Source organism: Fistularia commersonii, chromosome 15 (genome assembly GCF_037954325.1).
Source record: "Fistularia commersonii isolate RoL2024-O1a breed Wild chromosome 15, RoL_Fcom_v1.0, whole genome shotgun sequence".
Lineage (NCBI taxonomy): Eukaryota > Metazoa > Chordata > Actinopteri > Syngnathiformes > Fistulariidae > Fistularia > Fistularia commersonii.
In genome coordinates this window covers 12,287,772-12,315,016 of record NC_141298.1, presented here as the reverse complement: position 1 = coordinate 12,315,016, position 27,245 = coordinate 12,287,772, and the positions used below count along the sequence as shown (strand labels likewise).

The following is a 27,245-nucleotide window of genomic DNA, read 5'->3' as shown; positions in this document are numbered from 1 at the left end:
TTCCGATGCTCACAAACTTTAATAAACTAATATCGGAGACTAACTCATATCAGAAAGTAAGTAATATCAGCCAGTAGTAAACAGTTTCTTACTATTTCTTTTCAACTGATACCCCAACATGCTAGTTAGCTAGAGCTAGCATTAAAAAGCGTAATCAAAATGGCGGTTTGCCTTTTTTTTTTTTTTTTTTTCAAATGAATAAATTCATATATAGAATTAAAGACAAAAATTTGAAACATACCTTCACTCCAACGACAACGGCTTCCATTGAAAAACATATAAACAAATAAAGAATCCTTTCGGTTCTCCGTCAAGGTCGTCAAACCTGCCGATGCTTCTCAGCGGGCTAACCGGCTCTCCCTGCATCCCGAGCCCGCTTTATTCTTTCTCTTCCGTCGGGCCGCCTTATTGTACTTTAAAGAAAATAATGGCGTCATCTTCTCTACGGCTTCCGACATCACCGCGGGGAGGCCGACGCTTAACCGCCGGGAGCCCGACGCCTGACCGCCGGGAGAAAAGCCCGCCGGTCGCTGGCTGCAGCCGGGGAAGCGGAGCTGCATCGGAGGACCACATTTCCCAGGATCACCGCGCTTCCTGTGCCGCCAACACCGGTCGCTAGCTAGTTAGCGCGATAGTTAGCGAACTAGCTAGGATAGATAGATAGATAGATAGATAGATAGATAGATAGATAGATAGATAGATAGATAGATAGATAGATAGATAGATAGATAGATAATGGTAATCATAATAATTTAGGAAAATATAGTTTTAGAAATCAAGGTGTTTTTTTTTTAATTTGGGCCCAGAAATCTGATTTCAGATTTTAAAAAAATGAAAAATGATAGATAGATAGATAGATAGATAGATAGATAGATAGATAGATAGATAGATAGATAGATAGATAATGGTAATCATAATAATTTATGAAAATATAGTTTTAGAAATCAAGGTGTTTTTTTTAATTTGGGCTCAGAAATCTGATTCCAGATTTAAAAAAAATGAAAAATGATAGATAGATATAGATAGATAGATAGATAGATAGATAGATAGATAGATAGATAGATAGATAGATAGATAGATAGATAGATAGCAAAGTGGGTAGACCCTCAATCATCTATGACAGCTTGTAAATTAGCCAACATCTGGTATTTGCATACCTATCTATCTATCTATCTATCTATCTATCTATCTATCTATCTATCTATCTATCTATCTATCTATCTATCTATCTATCTATCTATCTAGTTTGCTAGCAAGCTAGCTAGATCAATAGATAGATAAAATATGCAAATACCAGTTGTTAGCTGCTTTGCAAGCTAGCACGGATGGGTGGATGGATGGATGTTGGTGGTGCGGTGTTGATGAAGTAAAGCTCTTGCAGAGTTACAAGTTGGACCCCACTTTATTTTCACATCTGAGACAGAACTATTCTATAGCTCCATGAGGAGAGTCCGCAAGTGATGGGCAGAACATCATGCCTGATCCGTTCTCCTGCTGGTGTCCACCCCCTCCTTTGAGGGAAGCAGATCTTCAGATCTTCTTGCACTTCATTTGGCACCCTGGTGTTCACCGGAAGCCGCCGCATCTTCACCTGATTCCATCACCATCTCCCCCTGCTTCTTCTCCTCCTCTCCTCCACCTGTTTCCTTCACCTCCTTCTCCTCCTCCTTCTTCTCCTCCTCCTTCTTCTCCTCCTCCCGGGCAGTGCCACCACCCCCCTCCTGGCTTTGACCCACGTCAACCATCAGCACGTCGGTCTCCCTGGCGTGGGCCATGTTCTTCTTGGCCGTGCCCATCCAGTTCTCAGATTGTCCGGCTACCTCGGGGTCCCTTCTCAGCACCTGGATGCGGCGGCTCAGCTGGCAGGCCCTCAATGCCACGAGCATGGTGGAGATCAGCAGGACCATGCAGACCAGGGTCAGAACGGCCAACATGAGCAGGAGGGCGGTGGGCGAGGAGATGTTGAACAGCAGTTTGGTGCTGCTGGTGGTGATAGTGGTGGGGTTGACTGTGGAACTGCTGGTGATGATGGTGGTGGGGTTGATTGTGGAGCTGCTGGTGGTGGAGATGGTGACCTGCGTCAGCTCTGATGTGATGGCAGTATCATCTCCTCCTGTGGTCTTCATTGCATCGGTGGAGTCACCCCCACCGGAAGGGCGGGTGGGGGTGACTCCCACCCCCCCACGGCCCATCTGCCCGTCAGTTGAAGGATTATTGAGAGACTCCACCTCAGAGTGGACATCGCGGAGCAGCAGCAGCACCAGGAGCTGGAGAAGAGCGGGGACTTTCATGGCTGTGGCGGCGGAGCTGAAACAACAACAGGATATGCAGTGAAGTTCTGGTCCTGGTCTGGGTGTCACTGCCACAACCGCCATTTTGGATCCAATACAGTGTTTGTTAAGCTAGCTGGTGTAAAAGGAACAACTCTTTCCGGTCAAGACCAAACGGAAGACCTCCAGAGCCCCCAAGCAGATGTTGGGTTCTGCAGTTACACCATCGGCACTGCAAGCGGCACCAGAACCACGTAGACACCTGGGAGGAGGTGCACCTGAGCTAACGTGACGTAATCTCGAATAATCCAGCTAATCCACCATGGAGGGCCGGAGTCCAGCTAAGTCAGGTGTTCTCCGAGCTGATGTTGCTGGACTGCAGAGGTGAGGCAGCAGAAGACTGACATCTAACATTCACATTGCAGGAAAACAATGGAGGGAACCCAGGCACGAGAACATCAAGAGAACATAGAGAGAACCCACAAACAAGACACCCCAGACAGGAGAACATGGAGAGAACATGGCGAGAACCTAGATCAGAGAACATAGAGAGAATCTAGCTGGGAGAACATCAAGAGAACATGGAGAAAACCCAAACAGGAGAACATGGAGAGAACATAGAGAGAACCTAAACTGGACAGGAGAACATGGAGACCCCCCACAGCAAGAGCCAGGGTTGGGGAACATGGAGAGAACACAGACAGAACCCAGATAGAACCCGAAACCTTCCGCCTCTGACCCCCGTTGGAACCAACGTTCCACCTGGTTTCCCCCTCAGAAGGTCCTGGGTTGGACTACCTCCCGGCCAATGTAGAAACTCCAACACGCACACAAAACAAACGAGTCAAAGTCCAGGTGGAGCTCACGTTTGACCACACGGGAAGAAGCATCAGTGGTCAGGTCCAGGATGAGAAGGTCAGCGGGGGGGCTGGAGAGGCTGGAGAGGCTGAAGATAGAGTGAAGATGAGAAGGTGACACTTACGCTGGCATCGGCGGGTGGCGGGCTCAGTGTGAAGACCAAACAGCACACATCACTTTGTCTCGCAAGAAGAAGAGGAAGTGGAGCTCAGACATCTGCTGCAAACCACCTCCTCACCGCCCACCCACCCACACACACACACACACACACAGATACACGCAGGTCTTGCAGGACTTCTAGTTTCAGTGGCTTCAACAAAAACTTTCCATTTCTTTGCCAGGTTGGGTTTTGTTCTCGGGGGAGGGGAGGGGTCAAATAGAAATGCCGGAAGTATAGAAGTATAGAAATAGAAGTGACATCACATGGCAGCTACAAATAACTTCACACTTCACTCGTTCATTCATCTTCTCCTGTCGAGAGCGGTGGTGCCTCCTGACCAGAGTATCATGGGGGGGGGCGTCTTCTGCAACGATGAGATGGTCCAGGACAATGTTAAATAAAATTATATTTATTGTTTTTCGCCGCTCAAAATAACGTCACATTCGCGGAAGCCGGTATACCCGCCAGCCGGTAAAGTCTCGATTTGCAGGTGCCGTGCGCAGAAGTTCAAGAGCAGAAGTCCCATAAACCAGGTAAAAGAAATATTTAAGAAGATGTTTTGCAAATGTTTATTTTTTATTGATTACTGACACAGTGATTTTTTCCCAATTTATTTTTGAAATTCAGGTCAAGGCTCAGCTACACGCTCTGAAAGCCCAAAGCTCAAAATGAGTTCATTACATGAATAAAATGTAATTTTCTTTGTAATACTTTGTGAATTTCAGAAGCAACACACTACACACTTGTTTATACAAAGTGTAGAGGTAATTAAAAGCAATTTATACGGTGGTACCTCTATTTTAGATGTCAAAACGTAATTGCGGCTCCCGGTGTTTTCTTCTCCAAGGAAACCGGGTCCAAATGGCTCTTTGGGTGTTACGGGTTGCCGACCCCTGGTCCAGGATGTCCCAGAGAAGCTACACACTAAAATCCACGAGGCGGCGACCGTATTTTTATCTAATGATCTCTAAATGTGTATAGTGGCGTTCACCATGGATCCATCACAGGTCCACACGGACATACCTTCTCCGCCCTATGATGGACCACCAAGCCCTTCCAGAACCAGGTTCTGCTTTGGTTCCTTCCCTCCCGGATAGGTTCCTACAGGTTCTACTGAGTTATGTAGCATCTAAGAACCCACTCGCCCACACCCAGAACCTCCCCGGGTCTCTACCTCCACCCAGTGGCCAGCTGTGGAGGTGTTGGTGGGGTTCCTCAAGAACATGGCTTCTCAGCGCTCCAGGTCCTGCTTCCCTCAACACTGTCCAGACCCGGAGGTCACCTGACCTCCACCTGGGCGGATCCGGGAGTCACACTGTAAATATCAAGATTAATTAATCCAGATTATAATCTGGATTAACAATCGTAATCTAACTAGTTTGAAACGGCGACCTGAGAAGATCAACTTCATCTCCATCGGATGAACACATGAGTTTCTGGCTTTCCAGTCGACTGGTTCTCCCAGACATCACAACCTTCTAGTTACACTGTAATAACATTCATATAGACACGGTAACAATGCTATATGTACACTATGATAACCATATAGGCACAGTAATAACACTAACGCTACCTCTAATTCAACTAAAATGATGCCATTTTCCATTGGAATAAAAATATAATTATTTAGTAATAGAGCCTCTGGAATGGCCCTATAATAACACTATAAACTCCAATAACACTATATAGAAATTGATAATGCAAATGCAAAAATGCAAAGATAATGCAAATATACACATCAATAAAATATGACATATATATGTATAAAATTGTATATAGTGCATATATAATGTAATAACACTATATAAACACTAATACACTAAATATTCTAATATACAAATAAAAATATGATAATATAGTGTATATAGACGTTGTAATGACACAAGAGGAACTAATAGACACCATTTAACCCATAATAACACTGATATACTGTGCTTACACAATGATAATGCCAATGTACACAGCAGTAAAATATATATATGTATAAAATTGTATATTGCATAGAGATCAATATAATATCAATATATAAACACTAATACTGTAGTAAAGCTAATATACACTCCAATAAAAATATAATTTATAGTGTATATAAACACTGTAATAACACTGCAGAAACTAATACACTAATTAACCCACAATAATGCAGTTGTACACTGAAATAAAATGATCTAAAAATATGTGGACTGTAATAATTTAAATACTATTTCCACTATAAGAATACAAACACACAAAAATAAATATATAATACATCTAGAAATATAATCTGCAGTCTACATAGACTATACGGACCCAACCTGAACTAATCATATTGATACTGTAATAACACTTAAGACACAGTTATTACACTGCAATTCACTTTAACATGACAAGCCAGGTTTTTATTTTCCTCTGTGGGTGAAAACAGAAGAGGTGCGTGAACAGCTTTCATCACATGCAATACAAAAATATGAATTCTGACAACATAAAAAAAAACAAACAAAACAAACAAACAAAAAAAGAAAATCAAATATTGGCCCGTTCTAAAAAAACAAAACAAAACATTTACAGCATTTACACCCCGTTATTCTATACATGAAAAAATATAAATATATATTTGTACATAGGTATATACACGCCTGCAGTACCTCTTTGATGTTTGACTTTTTAAATATATAAAAAGGTGTTTTTTTTGCTTTTTTCTTTACAAAGACTCACATTAAATAAAGTATTTACATCATGAAGCTGCGGCTTTACGACAAGTCTATTACACGGCGGGGGGCAAAAACAATTAGACACACACACACACACACACACACACACACGCACACACTCACACACAAACACACACACAGAGGTAACATCTGAGGAAGATATAGGACACTTTCAGTGCCGACTTCCTGCTTTTCTTCTTCTTCTTCTCTACTTTTAGCGCAGAGCGTGAACCCCCCCGAGGAGGAAGAGGCGGGGCAACGTCCCGGGGTGGTGGGGGGGCAAGACGCCATGAAGGTGCACTTCCAGAGTCCGACGCTCGCAAACAAACACCTCCTCCTCCTCTGCTTGGTTCTGCTTCTGTCCAGTGCGTCCGGGTCAGGAGAAAGGTGCGTGCCGTCGGAGGGGGGCGGGGCTTGGGGAGAGGGGGCGGAGCTTGGGACTCACCTGGAGGCGAGGAAACTAAAGACACTGCGAATGCGCGAACGCTCAAGGAGTTCACCGTCTTCTTCTCGGGGCGCAGCTGCCATCGCCACCTGGTTCCCATCCCCGACGGCGAGAGGGTTTAGTGGAAAAAGAGGCGAGGTTAGCCGGGCGGGGGCGGGGCTAAGGGAGGGAGGGTTAGAGAGGAGGCGGAGCCTGTTCCCCGGTTCAACGCGTCTGTTAAGGATTCGGGAACATGCAAGGCGGGGCCGGCTTCCTGGGGTGGTGCCGGAGGTGGCGGCGCCAACGCTACAACCTGCGGGGAGGGGAGGGGGCAAGAAGGGAGGGCAGAAAAGAGCAGAGGGGGGAGACAAACGTTAGTGGGTTAGTGAGGCCGGAGGGGGAAGCAGCACACCGGATCAAAATTAAAAACAAAAATGGCCGCCGCCGAAGGCCACGGTGCCGCGCTCTGATTGGTCGGTGCTCTGGGGCAGGTTCTGCCACCAGCAGGAGGGAACCTCAGGCCCGGGTGCAGACGCTCTGGAAGGTTCGAACCGGCGAGGAGGTGTGAGTGAGGAAAATTTTAGTGGACAGTAAAGAGAAGATACCTCGCGGCAAGGATGAAGGAACGAGATGTGCGTTTTCGCGCCGAAGGAGGGAACCTAAGCTGATAACGCACTTATGCACGAAGACGGTGGACCACAAGGTCCAGGGTGCGTTTGAGGAACCACCAGAGATGCTCTGGACGCCACGCGGAGTAAAAGAACATCGGGGTTCTTCTCAGAGGAACCCCTGATCTATCCAACCCCAAGACTGACCAGCAGCCGAGTCTCCAGTCAGAGGAAAGGCTGTAGTACCAGGAGGAGCCAGCAGGAGGACCACTCTCCTCCTCCTCTTCCTCACATCCTCCACAGGATCTGGGATACCTACTCGGCAGACTTCCAGAAGTGTCCTGGGTGGGACAGCCGGCGGTTGAGCTTGGGCAGCTTCTCCAGCATGTCCGCCAGCTGGGTGAAGGTGGGGCGCTCCCTCAGGTCGTAGGACCAGCAGGCCGACAGGATCTCCTACGACGAAGGGTGGAGGGAGATGAGGTGAATCCACTTTGGCATCGGTGACAAAACCGGATGTCTGGTTCTTCGTGTTCTACTCACAGTGACCTCCTTGCCCAGACTGATCTCTGCCAGGATCTTCTTTATACCTTCTCCGCTCCCCACCTGCCAGATGGTAGCTTCCACCGGCTGGTTGGTGATCGGCCAGTCTCTCGCCTGAAGCTCGTACCAAATGGTGCTGGGGAGGGGGGGGGGGGGGTCATTAATGGTTTATAAGTCATACCAGAAAGTCCAGTGTCAAAGAACCAGTTGGTGCAAAGTTGCTTCCTCACGGCCGAACCGCAGAACTACAATTATGGCATCCATCATAAGACCCTAATTGCACCTCCGGTTTTCTGGTCCAACTCGGAGGAAACCTTTGTCTTCAGCTGAGGACTTCCTGTTCTCCACGTATGATCTCTTGCTGACTGACGTATACTTGGAGACACTGCAGTTACCGCTCCCTTCCACCAGGAGGTGCTGACACTCCTACCACCTGACAGAACCGGCGTGCGATCGGCAACGACGTCTTACCCAAAGGCGTAAACGTCGGCGGCGGTGGAGAACGGGAGGCGGTCCTCGTTGTTGCCGGGGCTCATCCTGCGAACGATCTCCGGCGCTAGGTAGCAGATCCAGCCGTGCGGAAGCTTCAGTTTGTTCTCACGCCTTTAAAAACAAGGAACCATCACCGCTCAAGAAGATCCACAACCTGATCTACCATCTGGTACACAATGGACATCAAGTTCTATGGTCATTAGACGAAACTTGGTCTTTAAGAACATCATTGACGCGATCACAGGTGGAAGATTCTTCTCCTCGTTGATAGTTTCTTTGGGGAGTTAGGGTCCTCATGTTCTTCTCTCCAGGTTCTCCACAACCCTCAGTAGGTTAATTGGAGACCCAGAGGGTGAACGGTTGGATGTCTCTATGACTAAGATCTGAGCTGTCCAGGTCAAGCTCCGTTCCTCATCCCGGAGTCTTAACCACAGCGAGTTCCCTTCTTCTGCGGCGAATTTTGAGTTCTCACCTCCCTTCCTGAACGACGCCAGAGATCCCGAAGAGCCCGAAGTCCGTGATGACAACCTTGTTGGTGTCGTGGAAAACGTTTTTTGACTTCAGGTCTTTGTGGACGATGCCTTTGGCGTGCAGGTACCCCATTCCCTGGACAGACAGACGAGGACAGCAGGTCAACCAGACAGAACCCCATGTTCTTGGCAGGAACTGGACGCTCAACCTTCCTCGAGAAGAAGATTGAAATACTTTGTGTACTTGGAATGTGAGTTCAGAGTACTCAGTCGGAGTACTCCGTCTTCCAAAGGTCCAAACCCTTCTGGTGCTTCAGCTCATTATTTGATATTCGCTTGGATTTGGAACTGGAGTGGATCAAGAGAAGAAGGAGACTGACCTTGACGATCTCCTGGGCGATCTGTCGGGTCTTGTTAATGTCCAGGGTGTTCTTGGTGTCCCGGACCACAGAGTACAATGTCCTGCCTTTGCAGAAGCTGCGGGGTAGAAAACATGACGGAGCAATGAGTTTCATCCCAGCCAGTTCTCACCAGGGTTCCATCTGCATCTTGGTTCACTGTCCCCGTGGTCCCACCAGAGACAAAATAGGCCAAGTTCTGGCGGAAACGCCGTTGGAAGCGTGATGTTCTCAAACCCTAACCTGGTGATGATGGCGAGGTGGGGCGGGGCCATGCAGGCACCCATGAAGAGAACCACATTCTCGTGCCTGGTCTGTCTGTAGTTCATCACCTCCTTCTTGAAGAGCTTCAGGTGGTCCTGGTTGTTCCCGTCGATCTCCAGAAGCCGAATGGCCACCTCGCCATGCCAGCGGCCCTTGTGCACTTTGCCCCAGCGCCCCTGCAAGAGGACATGACGTCAGAGGAGCCAACGCCTGATGGGATCTGAACATCTCAACGAGGTTCCTCACCTTCCCGATGAGTTCTCCGAGGTCCAGCTGCTCAAAGGGGATGTCCCACTCCTGCAGGTAGACGCTGGTCTGACTGGCCTTGCGGGAGATGGGCACCTTCCATTGGTTCCCCCGCTGACACGGCAGCTCGTCCAGCTTGTCGCACTCGCCGTCCGAGCACAGCATCGGCCGGAGCTCCTCGCCTTCGTCCTCGTCCTCGCCTTCCTCGTTCTCCTCCTCCTCCTCCTCCCCCTCGTCATCGTCGTTCTCCTCCTCCCCTCCAGAGTCTTCTTCCTCAACGTCGACTTCCTCATCCACGTCCTGCACAGGTGAAGGTCACAGGTCAGGAGTCCAGCCGGACCACGGCTCCTCCAGCTTGGCGACTTCTCCAATTACCTCCTCGTCCTCCACCAGCTGGGCGTGGATGTCCTCCGCCGGCTGCTCGCTGCTGCCACAACAGAGAGTTAGAGGCCCCATCCAGGAGGAGCTACATCATCAGGTGGCAGATGGAGAACTTACACATTGTCCTGGAGAGCGTCGGAGTGCAATGGACTGGAGACGTCTGCGGGGAGAAGATTGGATCCAGAGACAGGAAGAGAGACAGTCAGATACCTTCAGGTAACCTCCAGATCAGGCCCTACCCCCATCAGGTGCCGCCACAAAGGGTCAAATTCAAGAAACAGAGGGCGGAGGCTAACGTGCTAACGTGCTAACAAGCAACGAGCAGGGGCTCGGCGGGGGGGGGGGGGGGGGGGGGCTCGGGCCAGGATGCATGCGGTTCCCACTACAGGCCACCAGATGGAGACATAGAAGACGACCTCACAGGGGTGATGAACATGTAGGGGGTGCAGAAGAAGGAGGGATGTTCATGCCTCGGACTCACCTGGGAAGATAAACTGCTGTCTGTGCTGAAAGTAACAGGCGGCTTGGGCGGGAAGGAGAGACGGACAGGTGAGAAGGTTCAGAGGAGTTAGTGGAGCGACAGGGAGGACGGACAATCGCCAACAACCATAGTTTGACTTGTCTCAGTAAAGACGATCACATCTAGAATACTTTGCCAACGGTGTACTTTACAAGGTGTGTATCAACGTTATTGCAACTAATGACAATTAGTTACTACATTGTTACTACAACTGTTAGCGTCTGGTGTTTACAATGTTATCAACTGCAATTACAACTGTATTGACGTGCCAAACGTTTTTCGATGTGGTCTTAAAACTGTATTAACCTTTTATTACAACATTATCAACGTTATTACCATGTTATTAACTTGTTATTATAATTTTATTAACTATTGACTTATTCTTAAAAAAATGTTAAGTTTTAATGTATTCTTAAAACTAATAAAGTAGTTAGTACAACATTAACTTATGAAAATTTTATTAACCATATTAACTTCTTGCAACTGTTTTAACATGTTCTTACAACTGTTATCAACTAGCTTTTACAAGGTTAACTTGTTAGTACAATTTTATTAACCATATAAACGTCTTACAAATGTATTAACTAGTGATTTCAACTGTTATCAACTAGTGATTTCGACATTATTAAATGACCCCAACGTCTTAACTCTTTGAATTTGTTATTAACCGATTATAACAACAATACTAACTTGATAATCTGTTATTACAACATTATGAACACGTTACAACAACTTTCACACGCTAGGACTATTATTATATCACAGCTTTAGTCGTCCGTAAGGTCGATTGCCTCCACCGATAAATGAGTATTGATACTGATTGGGTTATTTGGAAACGACTCATGCACCTGCTGACAAAGCTCGTCTCTCACACACACACACACACACACACATACATGGCGCCCTACCTGGAAAGTTGAAGCGTGTGTCGCGGTGGCCCTTGGGGGAGGGGTTGGGCGGCGGCGTGGCGCTGGGGGGGTTGCTCTGCTGGAAGGGGGCCGGGGAGGACGGGGTGGACGACGTGGTGGACGAGGGGTTGCTGCTGGAGTCCAGCTGGTTCAGCACCGGGGGATGGTCCTGCTCAGGAGCAAAGAGCTTATATACAGCACTCACACGTGGTATAAACATGCTACACACACCAAAACATGTTGGACACCTGTTACACACACACACACCTATACATATATGTGTTATAAATGTTACACACACACACCCATATATGTGTTATAAATGTTACACACACTCACACACCTATATGTGTTATAAATGTTTTACAAACACCTATATTTGATCTAAATGTTACATACAGTATGTGTTATAATGATATAAACATACAAACACCTTTAGATTTGTCATAGACACACCTATACATGTTCTACTTACACACACACACATCTCCACATGCTATATACACATCTATCTTATAGACCTGTTATATAAACACCTATACATGTGCTACAAACACACACCTATACATGTTATAGACTTGTCATACACACAACTATACATGTGATAGATTTGTTACACATGCACACACACACCTATCCTACGTATAACATATATATATATATATATATATATATATATATATATGTTATAAATATTATACACACACACCTAGGTATGTGTTATAGACTTATTATACATACACACCTATACATGTTATATATTTATATACACACACATAAGTCAAATGAATAATACACACATCTAGTAGACATGTTTACGTGTGGACATGTTCACACACACACACACACACACACACACACACACACCTTCTTGGTGATGGCCTTGGGCAGGGTCCCAAACTGCGGCCCCTCCGGGGGCCGGTCCACTGGGTTGTTGATGTCAGACGGCACAGACTCAGTCCTCCGGATTTTGGCGACTAGAAGAGAGACAGAGAGGGCGATGTGTGTGTGTGTGTGTGTGTGTGTGTGTGGGGGGGGGGGGTGCAGTTGGGTAGGGGGGCAGTTTTGGGGGGTCTGGTCAGGGGGACTCACTGGGCAGGAAGGAAATCCTGCAGGACGGGGCTTCCTTTGTGCACTTGTTGTGGCACTTCAACCTGTGGAGGAGGAACAGAAGTCACGTGACCATGGGGTGTCGGGGGGCCGGGTCCACAGCGGGGGGGTCTGGACTCACCGACAGTGTTTGCACTTCACCCCGAACATCATGTTCTTCTGACACACCTGGCAGGTCTGGGACAACCAGGACTTTGTGGAGAACCTGCAGGGGTTTGGAGATGATGTAGGTGGGGAGGGTTGGGGGGGGCATGGTTCTTCTGGGGGAGGGGGGTCAAACCTGTGGGTGACGGCGAGGCCGATGTCCCTCCTCACTGCCTGTGGAGAACTTCGGTGCACGGCCATGTTATCTGTGAGGGAAGGGGGTAGAGGTCAAAGGTCAAAACAGAGTAGAACCAGCTAACCCCTCTCCTCCAAAAAAAAACCTTACTCTTTCCGTGCTCCTCCAGTAAGGTGGGGGTCCCAGGAAGGGTGTAGGGGGCCGGGGGAGCGGCGGGGGGCCCACCGCTCGCACGGGCGGGAGCGGCGGGGGGGCGGCACGGGGGTTCGTCGCCCCCGGCGCCGTTCACCTGCACGTTCTGCAGGAGCTTGTTCTTCTTGATGCACCTGCAGGAGCATGGATGACGGTCACACTCTGAGGAAACCCCACCCCCCCAGCCCTCGCAGCTTTGGTTCAGTCCGCTGTCTCCCCCGGGATTAGGGGCGGAGCCAACACGTCACATAATCTGACCCCCATCAGACAGGAAGATATGGATTAACCCGGAGCTCAGCGGCCAATCAGAGGAGGAGGGGGCGGGGCGAGGCTGGGGGGGGGGAAACACTTCCTGTTTGGACGGGAGGAATAATCTGTGGGAATCTGGGGATTAACTCTGACAGATGGAGGGAGAAACATGGATGAAGATGAAGCTCCTCCCCCACCGCTTGGGCCTGAACCAATCAGATTGATGAAGCAGACAGTGAGGTCATCCTTGTGGGTGGGACCTCCTGTCCCTGTTTCAGCCAATCAAAGAGGAGGAAGGTCAAACCATCCCCAGTTTGGTTGGCGTTCTGACACCCCCCCTCAGCCACCTGGAGGATCTGGAGGCTCCGTACCTGCCGGACAGCGGGTCGTCCACCCGGTTCCCCAGCTGGGACTCGTGGCTCTTGCTGCGGGTGAGCGTGATGTTGGGCAGAAGGTGGAGGACCTTGCGGGAGGGAGGCGGGGGGGTGCAGGGGGGCTTCAGGCGATGGCGCCGCCTGGAGGGCGGGGTCACGGGCGGCGTGCAGGTACGCCCGTGGAGCAGCAGCGCCGCCGCCGGGGGGCTCTCGCCGCTGCCGAAGAAGGGGTGGGACTCGGAGATGGAGCCGGAGCGGGGATGGGGGGTGGCGGCGCTGGGGGTGGACGGCGTGGAGCAGGCCGCCGATGGACGCGTCAGCGGCGATGGGCTGTGGGGGCGGAGTGGCGGCACCAGTGGCGGCTCAGCCATCAGCAGGGAGCCGCTGTCCCTCCGGGAGGGCTCCCACCCCCAAGGGCCCCCCTCCTCCCTTAGCTCCGCCCCTGGAACAACAACAAGGTCACACTGGACACTGGAGGTACCATCCTCATCAAGAACTTCACTGGATATCTATTGGTACTTTTTCCAAACTTCTCTGGAAAAAAACTACAAGTTGGAGGTACATGTACTTGACGAGAACTTCGGTTCGCGGTTCGGACCTCCTCCACACAGAAAAAACACTGTTGTGTGTACAAGTACACACCAGTATACAAGGGTACTTCATCTGCGCTGCACTATTTCGCAGTGAAGAACAAAGAAGTAGTGAAGTGCTGCTTCCTGTGGGGTCGGGGGCGGGGCTTACCGGGCTCTGCAGCGCTCCTCAGACAGGAGATGGCGGCGCTAAGCCTGGAGAACTCCTCAGAGCTGCACCCTAAGCGGCGCATAGCGTCCCTCAACTGACCGCCCGTCATCTGCAGCACGCCGTCCAGTGACAGCGAGGATTCCAGAGCCTGCAGAACAGCAGGTGAGACCAGGGTGTGTGTGAGTTAGTGTGACCACCAAGTGTAATAACGTGTAATTACACTGTTATAGTGTAATAAGCAGATTATTACACGCTTATTGCATCCTTCATATATTCCTGAGTCCTGAGTTTTATAATTTATTATTTATATTTATCAAAATATTATTTCTCTATTATTCATCTACTGGACACAAACACACACACACACACCAGGCCTGTCAGTCAGGTGAGACCCTTTTTCACAGAGAGAAAACACAGATCACAGAAAGTAGGGCATTCTCCCACACACACACACACACACACACACACACACACACACACAGATGCACAGATATGTGATACGCAGCATGTGTCTGTGTGTATCTATGTGTGTGTGTATATATATCTGAGTGTGTGCATGAGTACTATGTGTGTGTGAGAGAATCTACATCTGTGTGTGTGTGTGTATGTGTGTGAAACTGTGTATATCCGAGAATGCGTGCATGAGTACTATGTGTGTGTGTGTGTGTGTGTGTGTGTGTGTGTGTAAACAGGATAAATGGTGGCCCTGAGAGGAGGCGGTTCCGTCAGAATGGTTGATACTAGAGAACCAAAGATCTAAAATTAGGTTCCCCTTCAGTCACGACTCGGCGGGTTGCAGCTGCACAGGAAGGAAGGAAGTCACCGCCGGAGAACGTCGGCCACCTTCTGACGGCCTGGAGCGAAGAACCCAGGAACCCTGGGAGCTCTTCAAGACCCTGAAGGAGACGGCGCTTTCACGGATCCCACCGCCAGTGGGAGACTTCAGCGTGGAGCGTCTGAAAGCTGACTCCTCCCCTTTCTTTGTCCCAGCGACGGCACTGGGAGGGGCGGGGCTTAAGCTGGAGTGACAGCTGTCAATCATCTAACCATTCACCCCTTCACTCACACCTATATAGACAATCTGCTATGAGGAAAACGGAGAACCCACAAGGACGGAACGGTGCAGGAGAACCAGGAGCCCCCGGACGAGAACCTTGGTTGTGGAGGAACCCACCTGTGTGAGGTGTGGTCTGAGGTTGATGGTTCGAAGCCAAGCCCCGAGGTGGGGGAAGCGGTCCAGGGCCTGGGGGCGCTCCTCCTCCGGGACCTTCCGCTTGCACTGCAGCTGCTTGCAGATGTACTTCATCAGCTTCACCTGCAGGGGGGGGACGACAAGGGGAGGCCTTCAGGAAGGGCCGGGGGGGCGGAGCCTCTGAGACCCCGCCTCCAGGTTCTCTGCTCGGGAAGAACCGAGATCTGCAGTGACGCGAGCGGAGAACAGTTGTATGGGTGCCTGAAGATGCGTGACCTTCTACCAGCAATTACATGCAATTAAAGGTTCCATCTGTAATTACCTGTAATTAAAACTTCCATCTGCAATTACATGTAATATAAAGCATTCCATCTATAATTACATTTACTTCAAACTTCCATCTGCAATTACATGTAATATCAAGCATTCCATCTATAATTACATTTACTTCAAACTTCCATCTGCAATTACAGGTTCCATCTGTAATTACATGAAATTAAAGGCTTCATTGATAATTACATGTAATTAAAGCATTCCATCTGTAATTACATGTAATTAAAGGTTCCACCTGCAATTACAAGTTATATGTGTAATTACATTAACTTCAAACTTCCATCTGCAATTACATGTAATATCAAGCATTCCATCTATTATTACATTTACTTCAAACTTCCATCTGCAATTACAGGTTCCATCTGTAATTACATGAAATTAAAGGCTTCATTGATAATTACATGTAATTAAAGCATTCCATCTGTAATTACATGTAATTAAAGGTTCCACCTGCAATTACAAGTTATATGTGTAATTACATGTAATTAAAACTTCCATCTGCAATTAAATTTAATTTCAAGCACTCCATCGATTATTATGTATACTTCAAACTTCCATCTGCAATTACAGGTTCCTTCTGTGATTACATGTAATTAAAGCACTCCAACTGTAATTACATGTAATTAAAGGTTCCGTCTGCAATCACAAGTTCTACATGTAATTACATGTAATAAAAACTTCCATCTGCAATTACATGTAATATCAAGCATTCCATCTACAATAACATGTACTTTAAACTTCCATCTGCAATTACATATTCCATCTGTAATTACATATAATTAACGGTTCCATCTGGAATTATAGGTACAAGTTGTAATTACATGTAATTAAAGGTTTCATCTGCAATTACAGGTTCCATCTGTAATTACATGAAATTAAAAGCTCCATCTGTAATTACATGTAATTAAAGCATTCCATCTGCAATTACACGTATTATGTATAATTACATGTAATTAAAACTTCCATCTGTAATTACTGGTTCCATCTATAATTACATGTAATTATAGGTTCCATCTGCAATTACAGGTTCCATCTGTAATTACATGAAATTAAAGGCTCCATCTGTAATTAAACTATGCCAGTTGTAATTACACATAATTAAAACTTCCATCTGCAATTACAAGTCATATCTGTAATCATGTGTAATTAAAACTTCCATCTGCAATTACCAGTTCAATCTGTAATTACATGTAATTATAAGTTCCATCTCTTACTGCATGAAATCATGGGTTCCACCTGCAATTAAATGTAATTAAATCTTCCATCTGTAATTACATGTAATTAAAGCCTCCATATGCATTTACAGGATCCACCTGTAATTACAATTAATCACTATTACTATCTGTAATCACATGCAATTACATGTTACTGCAATTACAATTACATGTTACTGCATGTCTTATGAGGAACTTCAAGATACTACATGTTCGTAGTGTGTATATATGGAATACATGACTGTTACCAAGCAGTACTACACAAGAAAACAGCTAGTAAAATTACACTAGTATTGAGTTACAACACGTTACTGCATATTCAAGGCCTTGATACTTCACGTTACTACATGGGGTACTTCCAGGACCTCGACTTCTCAAATATTACTGCAAATGTTTACTGTTCCTACTTGTTCCTACATGTGTTACTACACGTACACTTTGTGTACTACATGTGCTAATAACAGCAGCATATACAAACTTTGTACTATGTATTACAAATACTACTGGGTTAATGTTACTACACTATGTGTTACTGCGTGTGTTTTGTGTTACTACAAAGTACTATTCATGGTAACTGTTACTACAAAATACTACACATGTTGACCACTACTAGTGCTCGTAGTAGTGGACTTGTAAAAGTACACGGCCCACGTTGTGGTGGTTCTTTGCAGCGACGTGAGGGAACAAACAACGTTCTCTCTGTCCTGCAGGAACATCTCGAGTTTTAAACATCTCCAACGTCTTCTATCTTCTGCCTCTGAGTGAGAACCCACAGCTTAAACATGGAGGGTTCTCCAAAGATGAACATCATCTACAGTGGACTCTGGAGGAACATGAAGAACATGGGGGAACATGAAGAACATAGAGGAATATGGAAGATCATAGAAGAACATGAGGAGCCATGAAGGACATGGGGGAACATGAAGAACATGGAGGAACATGGGGAAACATGAGGAAACATGGAGAACATGGAGGAATGTGGAGGAACATGGGGAAAATGAGGGGCATGGGGGAACATGAAGAACATGGAGGAACATGAGGAAAACTTGGAGGAATATGGAGAACATGAAGGAACATGGACGAACATGAAGAACGTGGAGGAATGTGGGAGAACATGGAAGAACATTGGAAAAAATAAAGAGCATGAAGAACATGAAGGAACTTGGAGAACATGAAGGAACATGAGGAGACATGAGGAGAACTTGGGGGAACATGGAGGAACATGGAGGAACATGGAGAACATGAAGGAACATGGAAGAACATGGAGGAACGTGGAGGAACGTGGAAGAATGTGGGAGAACATGGAAGAAGATGGGGGAAAATGAAGAACATAGGGGGACATGAAGGAACACGTAGAACATGAAGAACATGGAGGAACATGGGGAGACATGAGGAAACATGGAGGAACATCGAAGAACATCCAGAACATGAAGGAACATGGAAGAACATGAAGCACAGGGAGGAACATGGAGGAACATGGAGAACATGGAAGAATGTGGGAGAATATGCAAGAACATAGGTGAAAATGAAGAAAATGAAGAGCATGAAGGAACATGGAGAACATGAAAAACATGGAGGAACATGAAGAACATGGTGGAATATGAAGGAACATGAAGGAACATGGAGGAACGTGGAAAAACACGGGGGAAAATGAAGAACATGGGGAAACATGAAGGAACATGGAAGAACATGATAGAACATGAGGGAAAGTGATGGAACGTAAAAGAACGTGAAGGAAGAAGTCAGAACACAAACATCTAGAGGCGAGGCCAGCCGAAGAACGTTCCACCCAGACCTCCACCAGACGCCGCTTCACCTCCCTTCACACCAGCGCCGTCCCCTGACGTCAGGTTGCCTAGCAACCTGAGTCGTCAGCCACATTTTAGCGGGATCCCCCCCCCGTGTGAGCTGAACGTTGGCGTGCACGTGTGTGTGTGTGTGTGTGTGTGTGTGTGTGTGTGTGTGTGTGTGCAGAGAGGAGGGGGAGGGGTGGCGTCACAGCCCACCTGTCAGCAGAGCTAAACATCACCATGGCAACGGCCTAATGCTGGTGGGGGTGGGGGGGGCAGACAGACAGCAGATCAGCTGATCCCACGGCGGCCATTGTTTTCTCAGTCACATGACCCCGCCCTCCGGCTGACAGCCAATCACAGGGCTCCGTGTGGGAGCGTGCTCTCCGCAGAGCAGTGTCGGTTTCATGTCACCCTGTTTCTCTTGGCAGGGGGGCATCACCGTGACCACACACACACACACACACACACACACACACACACACACACACACACACACACACACACACACACACACACACCTCCAGTGTGGTCACACGGGGTCACGTGACCAGGATCCGTGTGTGTGTCTGCATACGCTCCGTGGCCTCCTTTGTCTCCACAGGCAAAGCCGTCGCCATGGAGCCCGAGTGTGCGTGTGTGTGTGTATGTGTGCGCGTGTGTCTGCGTGCATGCATGCGTGTGTGTATGTGTGTGTGTGTGCGTGCGCTGACCCAGTCCCAGCTTGACACACATTGACGATTATTACCCCTGCCCGCCTCTGATTGGTGAAAGCTTCCTTCCTTCGTGGCCCCGCCCACTTCCTGTTTCGTTTTCTAACGGCGTGTTCTTGTGAAATCTCGGGCGGAGGGGGTCGGGTTCCTCTTCCTGTCCAGGAACCGAGCGGCGAGAAGACATCTCGGGTCACATGGTCCGGTCGTCAGGGGCGACGACAGGCCGCCACCCCTCCCCCGCCGCTGCTGTCCCCGGGCTGAGATGCTGTCGGCGTGCGTGCGTGTGTGTGTGTGTGTGTGTGCGTCTGTGTCTGTATGTTTTGGACCAGAACCGAGCCACGGCTGCAGGGAGGAGTCGATCAATAATCCTCTCGATCGGAAGATCTATTGATCGCACCCCCTCCCCCCGCCGCTGTCCAGAACGAACCCCTTCACTGATCAGACCATTTCCATGGCGATGTAAAAAAACATCCGGCTGCGAGGATCCAGAACCCAAAGATCTGCTGCGCGGATCAATCACATGTCGGACCTCTGAGTCGATCGGGTCTCTGGATCGATCGGGTGTGCAGATCGTTCAGCGATTGATCGATCGGGAATCTAGATGGATTGGGTCTACGGATCAATAGGGTATCTAGGTCAATCGTGGTTCCAATTTCATCAGGGACCTGGATCAATCAAGTGTCTAGATTGATTGGGTATCTGGATCAGCGGGGATCTATAATGACAGGGGAACTACATCGATCAGTTCTCCAGATTGATCACAAATCCAGATCGGTCTAGGAGTCTGGATCGATCGGGTATCGCGGTCAGTCAGGATCCGAATGTTACCGTGAACGTATCGATCGATTGGGTATCTTGATGGATCGGATCAACGGATCGACCGATCCAGATTCCTGATCGATCACAAATGGATATTGATCAGCAAATGAGCCGGGTCGGGTTCCGGCTCACATTTAACCCCTCGCTGCCCGAAGCTTCCACCAGCGGGGAAAAAAACAGGAAATGGAGACGTGGGGGGGGGGGGCTGCTTCCTCTAAGCTAGCACGACATTCTCCATTGTCTTCTCACAGACACACACACACAAACATATGCAGTTGTCATGTCACACACAGCAGCAAGCTGATTGGCTGCCCCCCCCACACACACCCACAAACACACAAGCTCTTTGCACGTCATTTGATTTTCTTATTTAACAGCCAACCCTGAAAAAGCGTAGGAAGAAAGATGTCTAAATATAGACGCAGCCACAACAGCACACACACACACACACACACACACACACACAGCTCCCTCTCTCCAGGAGGAGACAAACATGGTGAGAAGAGTGTGTTCGTCCAGTGTCTGGACGAAACACGTCTCGGGGGGGGGGGGGGGGGGGGGGGGGGGAGGCGGAGCTACGAAGCCACGCCCCCTCAATCAACCACCAATCGTACGTGGCCGCTTCCGTCCCCGGGTTCTGCGGCTCCGGTTAACCCCAGGGGTTCTCACGATGAGGTTCTCCATGTAGAACACACACCTTCTGTCACCATGGCGACAGACATAAGAATCCATTCATTCATTCACACACACACTTTTTTCATCCACTCATTCATCTATTCATCCCTGCCCAGCTGTCAATCAGCAACCGTTCACCCACAGTGTTGGAGGCGTCTGGTGAAGCTGTGTTGGCGTGGAGGTGGAGTGGGACCTCCACGTGGTCATGAGCTCCACCTCCATCATTATCCTCTCCAGGAGCTCACAGTTCAAGTGGAGTAATGAAGCTCTCTCAGCCTCTCCACTGCACTCGGGCGCCGCCGGCTCACCGCTCGCCGCCGCCGCCGCCGCCGCCACTCCTTTGCATCGGCGGGTCAAAGGTCAAACGGCGGGGATTTAACGCGGGATTACGAGGGTCGCCCTCCGTAACCTGAGGCCGGGATCCATCCCATAATAAGGCGGCGGGATTAAGACAAAATCTGAACTCCCGATTGTCCCCGCTCTGGATTCACGTCAGATTAGGATTACGCCGGGAGGTGGGGGGTGGGGGGGGTGGATGTCACATCGCCCGATGTGACCCCACGAACGTGATGAAGGGGCGACCTTCTCAGGAGGGGTTAATCTGAGGGTTTGTTTCCGAACAACAACGAAAAAAAGGAAAAAGGAGGAAGTGAAAGTTCTGTCTAGTGAGGAGAACCGGTCCTAAAGGAGGTTCTACCCAGAACCTGGACAGCGGGAGGAACCAACCCTGGGTTCTCCACACGTTCTCCAACCATCATCCAAAAACTGAGGGTGAAAGGGGGATGATTGACAGCTGACCCTATGATTGACAGCCGGCCTGCCAAGGTTAAGCCCCGCCCCTCCTTCTTTGACAGCAAAGTTGACAAAAGTCCAGAGAACACACACACACACTCCCTCACACACACACACCCCTAACTGTCGTGCAGCTTGGAAGAGGAACAGACGAGTTTCTTCATCGTCCTCCTTCCTTTTCTTCTCGAGGTTCTGGGTTCTTGTGCTGGAGAACATCTGCTCGGGTTTCACCAGCCTGGGTTTTCCAAACCCTGCAGAGAAACCTTCTGCCAACCGCCGGTGGAGAGGTTCTGCTTCTGCTCGGGACCCTCAGACCCCAGAAGCACTCGTGCAAAGGGTGGTAGAACCAGGATCTCCTCACTTTAGGTTCTCCAACAAGACACCAGGTTCTCCCCTCCTGCATGGGTCGGGCATTAAACCAGCAGTCAGAGGGTGTTGAGAACCTGCTAGAACGTCATGAAACAAGCTGTTTCCAGCCGTGACCTGAGGAACATCTGACGGGCTCCTGGACCTCCACACCTGCCGGCTGAAGCAGGAAGGCCGGAGTCACAGGATCTGCTGCAGAACAATGCTGCTCCAGGAAGTAGTCGGGGGGTCACTTCCTGCCGAAAGCGGCGTCCAGCTCAGCGTGCGGGTTCTCCTGGAGAACCGGGAACCCGGGTTTGTACGGGGGGGACGGTTCTCAAACACCGACCCGAGGAACCCAGGAGAACCGAGCGATGGCAGCCGGGTCGGAGGGCACGCACGAACCCAGGCGTGGGCGGAGAACATCGCCGGAGAACCCTGGTTCTCCTTCACCGACATTGATGGGAGGACCTCCCGTGGAGAACGCCGCCTCGCCGTTCGGATTGCACCTGACGGGTTCCGATGGCCTACAGCCAATCAGGGGGGTCAGAAGGTCCAAGGCCGACCCCCTTCCACCCAGAACATGGAGGGCTGCGGGGGGGCTTAACCCCATGGCGGGGAGGAGAACCAGGCAGGAGAACATGGCTGAGAAGACAAGATCCTCTCCATGTTCTCTTCCCTTGGTTCTCCACCCCCATCCAGTCCAAGCCTCCAACAACATGGATGTCCATGTGGGTTCTCCTGATGTTCTCCTCCACCTCACGGGAAGGCCCGAACCTCATGCACGTCGAGTCACCCACCCCCCACCCCACCTCACCTCCAACGTGCGGATCTCCTGCTGCGTCAGGTCGTTGGAGGCGGCGCACTTGGTGCGGAGCCCCTGCAGGCTGGAGATGGAGATGTCGATCATATTCTGGATCAACTCGCACTGGTGGAGCGCCGCGGCCGCGCCGCCGCTCCCCCCGCCGCCGCCGCCGCCGCCGCCGCCGCCGCCGCCGCCCCTCTCCGGCTGCTCGTCGCTCTCCACCATGTTCCCGCCGCTGCCAGACGCGCTATCCATCCCTCCGCATCGGGGCCCGCCGGGTGGAGGTGGAGGGGGGAGGAAGGGGAAGGGTGGGCGGCCGTGGAGGGGGGAGTCACTCGGCACGGCTGCAGGGGGACATCAGCTCGACCTCCGCGGCTGGCGGGGGGAGTCAAGGTGCGCGGCTCCCCCCTGGAAGCGGGAAGGTGGGTGGGAAGAGGGGAAGGGGGGAAGGGGGGTGGTTCTGGAAAAGGTTGCGTGGGGGGGAGAGGGAGGGATCCACGTCCACGTCCACGTCCGAGACCGACTCGCTCGCTCTCCGTCCGTTCCGCCGAGCTTCACTCCGGCGGAGGCTTCAGCGTCTGTCAGCTGTGGGGAACATCACGGCGCGGTGCACGGCGGGAAATGGAGTCACATGGTCGGGGTGGTGGGGGTGGAGGGGGAACACGCCCGCGCTTTCCGTGATATCAGCGACAACCCCCCCCCCCACACACACACATGCACACGCACATGCACGACAGGATTTAACGAATGAATAAACAAATAAATATTAAAACAATTCCTCCGCCCCCCCCCCCCATCCGGGCTGGAAAACATGTGGAAATCCATTTCATAAATATTTAAAAATAATGTTTTCATCCGGATGTGATGACGTTCTAGTGAATAAGTGCCCCCCCCCCCTTTTTTTTTTGGAATACTTCGTTCTATTTATAAATAGATAAATAAATAAATGAATAAAACAGGCTCGCAGCCCTGAACCGGAAGCGCTCCTTCCGGTCGGTGCGGAGTTCCCGAGCGTAGCGGAACATCAAAGGGTTTCAGATGAGATGTTTCTAGAAGCTTCCTCATCCCCGGTGGTTTCATTGACATTCGATTCTACCATGCCATGTTTATTTGTACATATGTACAATAAAAAAAAATAAAATAAAAAAGAGGTTTCTAGAAGGGAGGGCAGCTTTGCACGTGCGTGCGTGCGTGCCACCCCGCGGTTCCGGTTCCGGACGGGTTAGTGCCGTCGACGTCACGCCGCCTCGGACCACACGTGACCCGTGTCTTTATAATACCACCCCCCCTCCCCGCGTACCGTGGTACTGCAATATATGGAGTACTACTGCGTTGCCAGGAGGTTGGGGGGTAAGGTGGATTTAGCAAATGAAGTGCTCCATCGTGCTATTAAAGTATTGGAGAATACTATGCTGCGTGCTTTCTAGTACTTCCAGGTTCTAGTACTTCGTAGTCTTATTGAATATAAACAGTACTACAACTGCAACTGATTATACAACGGCTTTTATGAAGTTTAATGATCATGATTTCTAAAATACTTCATTGAAGACAGATACCGTCTCATTAGGCGTACAAGTCCTGCACCGGAGAAGCGCAAGTCCTCCCTCCGCTGCGCGTTCTACCTGTCTGGAGGTGAGACGTCCCGCGGCTCCTTCGTCACGTGTCCGGAAACGGGGGTTCTTCTCGTCCGCCTCCGGTCCGGATTCCCCGGCGGGGCGGCTGGACTTCCGGTGCTGCGGGACACGAGCGCGGGGAGGTGTGGTTACTCCTCGACGACACACCGGGAACGTGGGCGCGCCCGCGTCCCGACGCGCTCCCGCTAATCCCGGGCCAGGTGACCCGGGATTAGCGCGCGATGCAGGCAATCCGGTACCGTTTGTCGCGCGAGCTCCCCGCCAAAGCCGTCGATGGCACACGGGATGCGCACGTGAGGTGGAGGGGGGGGGTCACACGCACACACCTACACATACGTGCGAGCACGCGCACAGGTGTCAAATTCCGGGTTCGACCCTCTTTCCCCCCATCAATTAGCAATTAGACCCTTTTTACGACAGTGGGAGACGCTTTCCGGCGCAGACCCTCCTGGGACGCCTCCCTGGAACCTGGATCTCGGTCTTCGTCGCCCGCTCTTGATTGACAGGACCTCAGGGGCCAGGAGCCAATCACAGCTGAGCCTGAAGCGAGAGGGGCGGGGTTTAACCTGGACGGGTCTGCTGTCAATCATCCAAGCGTTCACACCTGCAGGCAATTTTGGCTTCCATGAACCTTCAGGCTGTTTTTGGGAGAACTTGGCGAGAACCCGAGCAGGAGATCAGGATGTCCATCCAATCAGGAGCCAGGGTCCCATGGCACGGTAAATGTGAGTAGACATCGCCCTCTGCTGGTACAAAGGTGGAACACGACAATCTCCGCCATGCTCTCCAGATCTTCTGGAGAACTGCCGACAGATCCGGGGTTCTGTGCCGAAACACCCGGATCCAGGTTCCCCGTCCAGCCTTCTCAGGCGTTGAGGAACCGGGAGCTGCCGAGGGAACCGCTCTCATGTAGAGACATGTGGAGTGAGGACTGGTGGAGAGCTGCTGCCATCCAGAACCATCCAGAAGGGCCAGCAGCTCCTTGGCCTCAGTGCTGAGACAGGGGTTCTGGTTCTTCAGGAGGAATCACAGCAGGTTCCTCAGACCAGGACCAAAAACCTGGTTCCATGTTCTTTCTATGTGGATATTCTCCCCTGGGTTCTCCATCTTCAGTCCAAACACGGGCGTTGGATCATTGAGGACGTATCAGTCCATAGGTGTGCACGATTGGATGATTGACAGCTGACCTGGGCAGGTTTAGCCACGCCCCTTGCTGCAGACTCCGTTGTGATTGGCTGTGGACTCCCCCCCCCCCTGCGGTACCTCCCAGTCTGCAAACTGTGTCGCTGCTGGCCCCCCCCCCCCCTCATGTTTGGAGGCGGAGCCTGCGAGAAGTTGCGCCGCAGACGGACGCGGTGGGTAGTTTTCTTTTATTCAGACGAGCCAAATAAAAGGCACGGAACATGGCGCGTGTCGACGTGACCACCTGACAAAAGGTACATCTAGAAAAGGTGGGAATGCTGGCGCTCGCCGGCCCAGGTGGAGGAGCCTGGGCTGGGGGGAGGCGGAGTCTGGTCCGTACAAAACCACCTGTTAGTCCTCTAATACAAAAGGTTTATAAAAAGGTTATTCGTCCTGGGGTCTACCTAGCTACCACCTTCTGCCCGCTAACATACGTCTGTACAAACATATACATTCAGCTGCTCCCGACGGGGGTTGGGGGGGGGGGGGGTCCTCTTCCTCTTCCTCCTCGTCCTCCTCCCGTTGCCTCCTAGCACTGGGGCGGGGGGGGGGGGACGGCAGCTCCTTCCTTTGGTCTTCACAGTGAAGAACCGGGGGGGGGGGGTGGAGACAATCATGCATTTAGAACAAATGAACAAACAAGGATGTCAAAGCGGTTCCACGCCGAGGACTCGGGGTCAGTGTCTCGTTGGGGCAAATGGGGAGGGGGGTGTCCTGGACGGTTAAGTCACTCTGTGGACGTCTTGTCGCCATCCCGGCATCAGGGGAGGAAACAAGATGGAGGGGGGAGCTGGTGGTAAACATGGTGGGGGTCAGGGAGGTCCAGGGTTCTGGGGTAGTGGGACAGTACTTGTGCGTTCTTCCTGCAGAGGGGCGGTCAAAGTACCGTCTCAGGGCCAAACGGTAGGTACAGGGTTCTGAAGACACATGAGGAGGAAGAGGAGAACCGGACCAGAGCAGCTCTGACCTTCATTAATACTGCTGAGCAACAAACTTTCAGTGCAGGGGGGGTGGAAGGGAGGGAGTGAGGGATGTAGGGGCGAGAGAGGGAGGGGAAAAAGAGATGGGGAGAGAAGGTTCCAAGAGGAGAACACAAGGAGTAAATAAAAGCAGGACTCCTCCTGGTCCAAAAGGTTTTGCCCCCCCAAGTAAGGAGGACATACACCAGTATGGACTGTACACGTTAGTACTTGTACCTCTACAGGGGAAGGGGGACTTCTAAAGTACTGGTAGAAGTACTTTCCAGGAGGAGGAGGTACTGGCGGAAGTACTCTCCAGATCATACACTCTTCCTATAAGTTTCAACAGATTAGCAGGCAAGAGTTAAAAAAAAACAGCGGTGCTGACACCCCCTGGCCCCGCCTCCCCCCGGGGGGGGGAGGAGGAGGAGGAGGAGGGGCAGGATCCTAAAAGAGCGAGTTATTGCTTCTTCGTCCTTCCTCGTCTCCTCTTCATTAAAAAAAAACATCTCCACTCGTGTCGTGTCCGATCACAGCTTCACCCTAACGGTCTAAACTATGTCCTCTTGCCTCGCCTCCTCGGCGCCCCCCCAGCTGGTGGCAGCTCCTCCGACTAG

General features: G+C 50.3%; 2 protein-coding genes and 1 long non-coding RNA gene across 8 annotated transcripts; all 3 read right to left on the bottom strand.

The window, feature by feature from the left end:
* Window positions 1-1,401: 1,401 nt before the first annotated feature.
* Window positions 1,402-3,311, bottom strand: LOC147226543 (uncharacterized). 2 transcript variants are annotated; one of them, XM_086160732.1, is made up of 2 exons: window positions 3,253-3,311; window positions 1,402-2,307 (listed from the first exon to the last, which is right to left on the bottom strand). In XM_086160732.1, exons 1-2 carry the CDS (start codon window positions 3,258-3,260, stop codon window positions 1,548-1,550), a joined length of 768 nt encoding a protein of 255 aa, XP_086016858.1. In that variant the 5' UTR covers window positions 3,261-3,311; the 3' UTR covers window positions 1,402-1,547. The 2 variants fall into 2 exon arrangements, with proteins under 2 accessions (XP_086016858.1, XP_086016859.1); XM_086160733.1 differs by having other exon boundaries at window positions 3,137-3,271.
* Window positions 3,312-5,644: 2,333 nt separating this feature from the next.
* On the bottom strand, window positions 5,645-23,284 carry ksr1a (kinase suppressor of ras 1a). Of its 5 annotated transcripts, none has more exons than XM_086160914.1 (21): window positions 22,866-23,284; window positions 15,350-15,490; window positions 14,176-14,323; window positions 13,432-13,876; window positions 12,770-12,945; window positions 12,620-12,689; window positions 12,461-12,544; window positions 12,322-12,383; window positions 12,097-12,206; window positions 11,230-11,398; window positions 10,283-10,324; window positions 9,919-9,961; window positions 9,796-9,847; window positions 9,421-9,720; window positions 9,154-9,350; window positions 8,893-8,989; window positions 8,515-8,648; window positions 8,022-8,153; window positions 7,551-7,686; window positions 7,330-7,463; window positions 5,645-6,715 (listed from the first exon to the last, which is right to left on the bottom strand). In XM_086160914.1, the coding sequence occupies exons 1-21, from the start codon at window positions 23,106-23,108 to the stop codon at window positions 6,709-6,711; spliced, it is 2,922 nt and encodes a 973-aa protein (XP_086017040.1). In that variant the 5' UTR covers window positions 23,109-23,284; the 3' UTR covers window positions 5,645-6,708. The 5 variants fall into 5 exon arrangements, with proteins under 5 accessions (XP_086017040.1, XP_086017041.1, XP_086017043.1 ...); XM_086160915.1 differs by having other exon boundaries at window positions 9,796-9,844; XM_086160917.1 differs by lacking the exon at window positions 10,283-10,324.
* Window positions 23,285-24,343: 1,059 nt separating this feature from the next.
* LOC147226541 (uncharacterized) lies at window positions 24,344-27,236 on the bottom strand. The gene is made up of 2 exons (XR_015107186.1): window positions 25,153-27,236; window positions 24,344-25,027 (listed from the first exon to the last, which is right to left on the bottom strand). It is a non-coding gene; the product is annotated as an uncharacterized LOC147226541 (long non-coding RNA).
* Between the last annotated feature and the right edge of the window lie 9 nt (window positions 27,237-27,245).

Coding starts and splice junctions, on each gene's coding strand:
- ksr1a (XM_086160914.1), bottom strand. CDS start 23,108: ATGGATAGCGCGTCTGGCAGCGGCGGGAACATGGTGGAGAGCGACGAG. Junction 12,690..12,769: donor ACTGGAGGAGCACGGAAAGA/GTAAGGTTTTTT, acceptor CTTCCCTCACAG/ATAACATGGCCGTGCACCGA. Junction 11,399..12,096: donor CCAAGGCCATCACCAAGAAG/GTGTGTGTGTGT, acceptor GCTCCTGAGCAG/GACCATCCCCCGGTGCTGAA.